The sequence below is a fragment of the Calidris pugnax genome, unplaced genomic scaffold (genome assembly GCF_001431845.1).
Source record: "Calidris pugnax isolate Ruff unplaced genomic scaffold, ASM143184v1 scaffold118, whole genome shotgun sequence".
In the NCBI taxonomy this organism is placed as follows: domain Eukaryota; kingdom Metazoa; phylum Chordata; class Aves; order Charadriiformes; family Scolopacidae; genus Calidris; species Calidris pugnax.
Window position 1 is genome coordinate 5639251 of NW_015090855.1, and position 8651 is coordinate 5647901.

At 55.1% G+C, this 8651-nt stretch overlaps 1 protein-coding gene across 1 annotated transcript in view; it reads left to right on the forward strand.

Annotated features, from left to right (window-relative positions):
* Positions 1–8018, forward strand: part of LOC106889023 (lipopolysaccharide-binding protein-like) — an 8995-nt gene extending 977 nt beyond the window's left edge. Inside the window, exons 2-14 of the mRNA XM_014943666.1 lie at positions 526–651; positions 1382–1537; positions 2015–2078; positions 4016–4079; positions 4296–4387; positions 4552–4728; positions 4958–5017; positions 5148–5315; positions 5715–5782; positions 5983–6025; positions 6382–6445; positions 6977–7053; positions 7770–8018. Coding sequence (XP_014799152.1) covers positions 526–651; positions 1382–1537; positions 2015–2078; positions 4016–4079; positions 4296–4387; positions 4552–4728; positions 4958–5017; positions 5148–5315; positions 5715–5782; positions 5983–6025; positions 6382–6445; positions 6977–7053; positions 7770–7817 — 1207 coding nt within the window. The 3' untranslated portion in view covers positions 7818–8018. The remainder of the gene's footprint in view (positions 1–525; positions 652–1381; positions 1538–2014; positions 2079–4015; positions 4080–4295; positions 4388–4551; positions 4729–4957; positions 5018–5147; positions 5316–5714; positions 5783–5982; positions 6026–6381; positions 6446–6976; positions 7054–7769) is intronic.
* The last annotated feature ends 633 nt before the right edge of the window (positions 8019–8651 follow it).

Below are 8651 nucleotides of genomic sequence, written 5' to 3' on the forward strand. Positions count from 1 at the left end.
GGCCCTGGAGCAGTGAGGATCCTTCTGTCCTCTCCACAGCTCCCTAATATGTTGGCCCTGTTGTTGGTGCAGGCAGAGACGCTTTTGCTTCCCCTCTCTGCCCAAAGGGGAAAAGGGAAACCAGGGTGACCACACCCTGGGCGCAGGCGGATTTTGTGCAATTGAAGCCCAAGCAGTGGAGGTGGCCTTGCCTGTGGGAGCAGGGTGCCTGTCCATGCCATGGAGCAGGAGCCCAGCCCCTGCAGAGGTTCCACCTCCTCACTGCCCAGTGTCACCTCTCTGCTCCTGCTGCGTGGGGTTTCCAGGCAGCTGTCTGGGTGGCTGCAGCGACCTTGTTTCTAAAGGTGCCGCTTTGGTCTGTGTGTCCCAGCCAGGCATTGCTTTGTCACAGCAGGACAGGAGCTGGGGATGCTGCTGGTGCCGTGGCCATGCTTCCTCCAGCCATCCTCAGCCATGTGTGCAGGGTTGAGGCAACAACCTGTGCTCAGGAGCCTCTTCTCTTTTTTTATATTTATTTACTTTTAGTATGGAACTTCGTAATTTCTATTTGGCGAACTCGCGGATTTCTCTGGTCCCCAGCATGGGCCCACAGCTCTCCATCTCCAACGCCTTTGCTGATGTGAATGGGAACTGGCAGGCAAAGAAAAAAATGTATGTATGTACCTGGCTCCCTCCTTCCCTGCTCGGGCTCTGTGATTTTTCTTCTTCTTCTCCCTTGTGTCTGGGCAGATGTTGCTTTGCCTTCTCCAGATGCACTGACTTCTCTTTCCCGCAGTCGAGCTGTAGCTGCTGTATTCTCAGTGCATGTCTGGGAGCCCCTCAACCTGGGGGAGAGCAGCCAGGTCTCCCTCCAGGCCAGGAGCCCTCAGAGATGGCCAGGAAGAGTTTATCCCACTTGCAAATGGGTGGGAAGACATCATGAAAGCCATCTTCCCTCTTGTAGCACCAGGGGTGTGAGGGATGGTCTTCCCTCTTGCTTGCACAGGGGGACACCTTCCTGAGTGCCCACAGGGACAGACCTGAGCTAGGACTGGGGGTGGGCAGAGGTTGCTGCCACTCATTCAACCACTGAGATTGATACAGCAGAGTGGGAGGCAAGAACAAGGTGGACAATGGAGGAGCTGTGCCTCAACTCTCCTGTCTCTCTCCCATCTCCCCTACTTCCTCTTGGTCCTCTCTATTCAAAAGCTACCTCTCCTAGTTGATGTTCCAGTGAAATTGGGTTTCCCTGAATTAAAAGCCGCCTCGGTCTCCCTCAGTGCGCACTACACGGGACAGCCTGAGTTAGATAGATCTTTCCCAAAACTCTGGCGGATTTGGGATACCTTCATCATGATTCACCAGTAAGAAATGTCCCCTTATTGTCCTCCTCTCCCTGCAGCAAAATCCATGGTTCATTTCATGTGAAGTTGCAGGATGTCAATATCAAAGTCAACCTGAAACTGGGAAACGATGCCTCTGGGAAACCCACCATTGACACATCTTCTTGCACCATCTACATCTCCAAAGTCCGAGCAAAACTTTCAGGCAAGTTAAGGTAGGTAACTTCATTGTACAGGTCTAGAATTGGGGTGTGTGGCTCTTCTGTCGTGGGAAGGTGGTTACAGGCCCTGGTGCAAGGAATAAGGTGCTGGCATATCTGCAGTCCCTTGGAGGCTGCCCCTTCTGCCCGTGGGCTGCCTGCACTGGCACACCACGCCCGAGCTCTCTCTGGACTCTTGCCTTATACTTCTCATCCAGATGTGCAACTGAATGAACTTAAATCTAGTCTGAATTTGTCCTGCTGTGGCTGCACGTTTAAGGCAGATTTAAGGCAGTCGATAGCCCTGTGTGCAGGTGGTTCACAAGCCGATCTGTTTGCAACTGTAAACCCCGAGGCAAAGGTAGATGCCAAATGGGGATGGGAATGATGTTCCCAAAAGTGCTGCATCTCTAGTGTCTCCTTTTCTCGGGCAAATATTTCTGCAGCAGCCTCTGAGCTAAAGAAGGAATCCTCTCTGTTTTTTCTCCACAGCAAGATTTACAACCTCTTCCATAAAGTTATTGAGTCCAAATTAAAGAAATTCTTGGAGAAAAAGGTACGTGAGCATAGGAGGGTATAGGTCTGGGTTTTTCTAGAGGTGTTTAGCTCTCCCTTGTAGCTGAGGTGCTTTGAGCGTAAGATTAAACTAGAGCCAGAGTTTTGTGTTGTCAGCTTGGTGAAAGCTGGAGGAATGGCCATCACTACCTGCTGTCTGTGTAGCTTCGTGTGGCTCAGGCTGGATTTGAAAGATCGGAGCAGACGTAGAGATTAAACTAGAGCCAGAGTTTTGTGTTGTCAGCTTGGTGAAAGCTGGAGGAATGGCCATCACTACCTGCTGTCTGTGTAGCTTCGTGTGGCTCAGGCTGGATTTGAAACCTGCAGCCTTTGCCACAGCCCAGCATAACTGGTTCCTAGTTTACAAAGACTTCTCTTTCCATGTGGTCAGTTAATTAGATCTTGTGTCTTGGCCAAACTCACTGGAACAGAGGAAACCTGACCAGAGCTGCCCTTTCAAGGGCCACGCTGCCACGTGCTTTGGGAAGACCTGGGGGAGAAACTCTCCTTTCTGCATTTCAGACACTTCCCGTCTTGTTTGAATGGGGTGCATGAGGGAGCCCCCAGTACCGTGCACCTGGTACAAAAGGGGACGTGCAGGGGACCTGCAAGAAGACATGGAAACAAGCTGTTAGCAATAATTGCTACAAGGCTAACTGGCAGGAGTTGCAGCCTCCCTGGATGGAACCTTGCTCAGGAAGGAGGCAGTTGGAGAACAGGCAAATCCCACTCCCGCAGCAGATCCCATCCTGCCCGGGCGCTATTCCCGATGCCATGTAGTGGCTTTCCCAAGGCCCCTGGGAGGTGCGGCAGCAGATGGGCTGGCAGCAGGGCAAAGCTGGGGCTCAAAGGCCTTTTGTGCTTCTTTTCCTCCTGAAAGGAGGGGGGGTCCCCAGAAGGGGCTAGGATTGTGCTGTACTGAGGCCTTGGGGCACAGCCCTCTCCCAAACCAGTCCCACCCGTGGGAGCCCGTGTCTGCCTCCTGCTCTGACTGCAGGTGCTTCTGTGGTCCTCGTGCTCCCAGTTCCACAGTACTCAAACGCTGGGAGGTGCCCGTCACTGGGCTCAGTGTTTGCCTGCCTGCAGCTCTGTCTTCCCAGGCAGCAATAGGGTGTTCCCAGACCAACAAATACCGGCTGAGCACAGAAAAGAGCAGCCAATAAGGCCATGCCCAAGGCTCTTTCCCTCCTCTTCCTCCCCGGTGTAGCACAGCCACTCTGCATTTCACCATCAGTAGCTGCAGGCTGGATGCCTGGTGGAACAGAAGATGGCTTGATCTACCTGGCATTTTCTGTGCCGTTATGGGGAAAGCATTGGAAGACACCTTGTGCAGATTATCTCAGCCGTTTGCAGGACTGTGCCCTGCAGCAAATTTCCAGGGCTGGAGTTTAGCCTGCAGTTAAATCTCCAACTAATGCTCAGGCTTCACCCATAGATGACAGCAGTGGAGCGATTTGCTTTTCTGCCCTGGCAGCACAGAGCTATAGGAACTCACGTGAGCTCTTCTTTTTGGGTGCAATTAGTGCTCCTGCACCTGCAGGGGTGTGTTACTTCCTTCGGTTGCTCTGCTTCAGCCAAGACTTGGCCACTCAGCACAATCCATTCCAGCACAGGCATAGAAAGTGTCTGAGGGCACATGTGAGATTGCTTCCAAGGGCCTCCACAGAGCTGAAGTGGGAGTGGGGAGCTTGCTGCAAGCAGATGTTTGCGGGTATAAACCCTGCTTTTAAGTTGGATACTTAATTCATATGCTAGCTAATGATTAGAGAAAAATGCCATTGTGTGCTCTTTTTTTTGCACACAATTTTTTGCAAAGCAGAAAAATGGTGCTGGGAAGCAAAGCTGAGAGCGCGGCTGAGGCTTTGACCCGGGGCACATGAACTTGCCACCCCTGGCAGAGCTGCCCTTGCTCAGCTTCCCTGCATTTCTTTCCTGCAGACCTGTGATATCGTGGCCAAGTCTGTGCGCAGTGACCTCCAGCCGTACGTCCAGACCTTGCCAGGTATCAGAGGGGAGCTGCTTGGGGTTTTAAGAGCAGTCAGGAGGGAAATGTGATATTTTGCTTCTAAACAGGAGCAAGCACACGTGACAGTGGTACTGAGCTCTTGCCCCAGGGAAGCCCAGGCATGGCACTGCCTGGATGTCAGCAGAGGCCGTCTCCTCCCTGCTTTCCTGTGCCATCTTGCTCCTGCTCATGCTTTTGCCCCTTGTTTTACAGTCACAGCCAAGATAGATGCCATTGCTGGCGTTGATTACTCCTTGGTGGGACCTCCGATGGCTACCACCCAGTCCCTGGACGTGCCAATGAAGGTGAGAGACTGCCCTGAGAAAGCTTGACTTGGCTGATGCCATCACTGCAGGCGAGTGGGGAACCAGGTTTAGGCACCTCCTGCAAATGCTGTTTGCCAGCCTGCATCAGTGGGTGAGTCCCACCACCCCCTGCTCTCCTGCTTCACCTCTCTCCATCCTCCCAGGGTGAATGCTATTCCCTGGCCCAACGCTCCGCCGTCCCCTTCTCTCCACCGGCACTGACTTTGCCCCCGGATCACGACCGCATGGTTTACTTTGGGGTCTCCAGCTATTTCTTCAACACAGCCAGCTTTGCCTACCACAAATCTGGAGCGCTGGTCTTCGAAATCACGGACTCCATGGTGAGCAGCACAGGTGGGACAGGGGCTGTCCCTGAGTTCCATTTGCCGAGCAACTCTGGCAGCCTCCTGTGGTCTTGGAGGGCTGCCCCAAAGAGCTGCCTGGAGACTGAGAGCTGGGGGTTGAGGGACGGGGCTGGGGCTGTCGGGCGCGGCACAGAAATGAAGGGCTGGTATCACCATGGGCTCGGCTGTGCTGCATGGCCCTGGTGTGACTGTCCTCTCCCTGCAGATCCCAAAGACTGTTGAGTTCCACTTGAAGACCACCACCTTCTCAGCCTTTATTCCCCAGGTGAGTGGTCCAGCCTTCCCTGTGCAGGGCTCCTGCCGTGCACAGCTGGGGGTTTGCTCTGTGCAAGGTGGTGTCCCCCAGGAAAAGGGGTTTGTGCCACTGTCCCTACCATCTCCCTGATCCTCTGCAGCTGGAAGAGAAGTACCCAGACAAAGAGATGAAACTCAAGGTATCTGCCCCTTCCGCCCCATTCCTGAACATTGGACCAGGAGGTCTCTCACTCCAACCTGTCGTGGATGTCGAGGCTTATGCCATTGTTCCTGACTCCAGCCCAGCTCCTCTCTTCCTCCTCAGCCTGGTGAGTTTGGGCACAGCCTGCAGTAATGACTGTGGTTCACGATGGGCAGCTCCTGATGCAGTCACAGCTCTGGCTGACGTGGTGTGGTTGGTGAGCTCTCAGTGTGGGAAAGATGGGAGTTTGAGCTGTGCAACATCCTCCTGCTGCATTCAGCAGTGCTGAGCCCTTGGTGCCAAACTCCTGCCAGGAGAGGTGTTGAAAGCCATCCACAACCAGCCCAGTCATAGTGCAGTGGGCATGTCCCCAACAGAGACATATTCAAACTGACAGATGACTGAACATGCCACTGGTCAGACAGTGGTCCCACAGCATTTCACCTGGTCAGGATCCTTCTCCTGGTGTGTCTGGTTTGGGGTGAGGTGGGGTGAGCACTGCCAGAGCTCTGCGCTCTCTCCCCAGACAGGCAACGTGTCCGCTGTCATCAGCGTGAAATCTGGCCACATCATTGGGAACCTGACTATGGATGGGTAAGGAGGAGGAGCAGTACGGGGTGGAGTGGCTGGGGGTGTGCTTTTGTTTTGGGGTCCTGAAGATGGAACCAAGTGCAGAGGGGATGAGCCAGGGCAGAGGTAGTGGGAATCACATGGCCATTGACAGGCAGCTCTGGACTGGGAACAGGTGCCTCCATTGGGACAGCCTTTACAGCACCACTTCTGTCTCTGCATAGGATGAAGCTTTCACTGAAGCGATCAGATGTTGGTGATTTCCAGGTGAGCTATCCCTGACCATAACCAGAGCCCCCAGCATGGAGGCAAGAGCCTGAAGGGGGCTCATTCTCCCCTGCCTCCCAACACGGGGCATGGGGCTGCACCCAAGCCCCACACTGACACTATGGATGCCTCCTGCCTCAGCCTGGGAGAGGATGCAGAACCAGCTGCCACTGCCTCTCTCATCCCTACACATCTGCCCTGCCAGCGTGGCCAGACAAAGCTGCTGGTCTCTGGTGAAGCATGTGCCCATCCCAGCTCCTCATCTCTGCTTATTTTCCTCATTATCCTCCAGTGCCTGGGTACCCACTCTCTTGGAGGCTAAAGCTCTTTTCCTTCCCCCTCTCTCTGCTCCCCAGGTGGAAACACTGCAGCCCACAATGAACATCTTTGCTTCCAATATCCTCGTCCCACATATTAATGGTGAGTACCTGCTGGGGGGGAATAGGGATGTTGGGGTAGTCACTGGCCAGGTCACTCCATCTCAACATAGCCAGCTTGATAATTAAAGCCCTCTCACCAAGCCTCAACAGTGGATGAAGCCTGCAGCGAGCGCAGGAGACGGCAGTAAAAGCGCCCAGCCGTGGTGTGCGGGAGCCTCTCGGTGCTGTGACACGCAGCCAGCAGTGAACGCAATGGAAAAAAATGAGCACGACGCACATCCTAATGCTTTCCAGACCCTCTCCCCCACTCCCTGCTTCTCACAACTCCCCAGCACATGGGGCCAGAGCAGGGCTGGTGGCTGCCAGGGGCGCGGGGGGGTGGCACGTCCCAACATGCAGCCCCCAGCCCTTGTATGGAGCTTGGGAGGAATTTCCTCTGCCTGCCCCTGGAGCGGTGCGGGCAAAGAAAGGGTTGGGAGGAGGAGATGGCCGTGTGCTTTGCACAGCCCGTGCTCTCTCTTGGTCCCATTGATTCTCATCCCAATGTGGCCACGTGTGTTGTCTTTTCCAGACAGGTTAGGTCAAGGTTTCCCTCTGCCTCTGCTGGACAGAATGCAGCTCTCCGATATCATCGTGCAGTTTCACCAGGTGAGTGTGGGGAGCCCCCAGCCCTGCCCAGAGCCCGTCCTGCTCCCCCCCGAGCCCTCTGCCAGGGAGGCTGGCTGCCTGCTGCTGCTGGCACCATGCTAAGCCCATCCCCTGACCCGTGCTGGGCAGCTGCAGGCAGGAGGATGTTGCTCAGCTGGGATCCCAGCAGCAGAGCTGCAAAACAGAGCTCCGCTTTTGCTGTCCACGTGTGGGGGTCTGGGCTCAGCACCCCCAGGGCAGCACCACATCATTCTCCAGTTCTGAAACATGGGGCCAGAATTTCCTACAACACTTTTTATAGCCCGCTCAGCTTTATGGCAGCATTACCCGGAGCTCCTGCCTTCCCCAGCCGGCGGGATGCCGCGTGTGCATCGGACACATTTGCCTGTGGTGGGACAGGCAGCTCCTGCCAGCCCCTGTGGAAGGAGCCCTCCCCTTTCTCCTGGGGAGCAGAGAAAGCCCCTCTTGTGGGAGGTCTTGGAGAAGCCCCAGAGGGCTGCCACTACGGGAATGCTGAACAGTTATTTCGAGGAATGGCTGGGAAATGTCCTCCGAGCCCTTCCAGGGATAAAATTAGGCACAGGGGCTGGCAGAACCACATCTGTCCATCCATCCTCCCTCCCCAAAATGTGGTGGGTACCGGGAGCACAGCAGCCTGCAACAGAAAGTGGCTGCCAGGGCCTTTCACAGCCCCACGCTTTCTTTCTTTCTCCCAGAATCTACTGCTGCTTGGAGCAAACGTTCAGTATCAGCCCTGGGTATAGAGATAAGGTGACAAGAAGGACCTCAAGCACCAATGATGCCCCCTTTGCCTCTTCCCTCCACCCGGCCCCCAGCAGTTCTGCTGCAGTGTCCCTCGCTGCCCGCCTTGCCCTGGACCACAGCCAGGGACAGAAGCCTCCCCAGGCCCCCAACCCTGTGTCCCAACTGGGCCTCACCCAGTGCTACTGAGAGTTGGGGGTCTCTGACCCCCCAACCGCACCCTGTCCCCCTCCCTCCTCTGGTTTGTCAGAGGCAGCTGGTGGCAATAAAGGTGGCCAGTCATGGCTGTGTTGGTGCTGTCACTGCAGTACTTTCCCTTTGCACTGGGCCTGAGGCCTGGTTGGGGGTGGCCACGGGCTGCCAGGAGCCCCCTTCAGGGGAAGGCAGGCACCCAGAAACCTCTGTTGTGGCTATTTTTGTCTGTGTGGTCATTCCAAAGCACCACAGCCCATCATATTTTCATCATGTCACTTTTCCATGGCTGGGCCATGCCCAGCTGCCTGCGAGGTCCCTGACTCCATCCTTTTTTGGATGCGGAGGGGGAAACATTGACAAAAGATAAGGAAAAGGGCTGGGCTACTTAATGCCTTCTTTAACTCAGTCTTTAATAGTAACATCAGTTGTTCTTGGGGTACCCAAATCCCTGAGCTTGAAGACAGGGCTGTGGAGCAGAATAAAGCCTCCATAATCCCAGAGGAAATGGTTAACGACCTGCTACACAGCCACACAGAAGTCCATGGGGCTGGATGGGATCCACCCAAGGGCACTAAGGGAGCTGGCGGGAGTGCTCACCAAGCTACTTTCAACCATTTGTCAGCAGTCCTGGCTAACTGGGG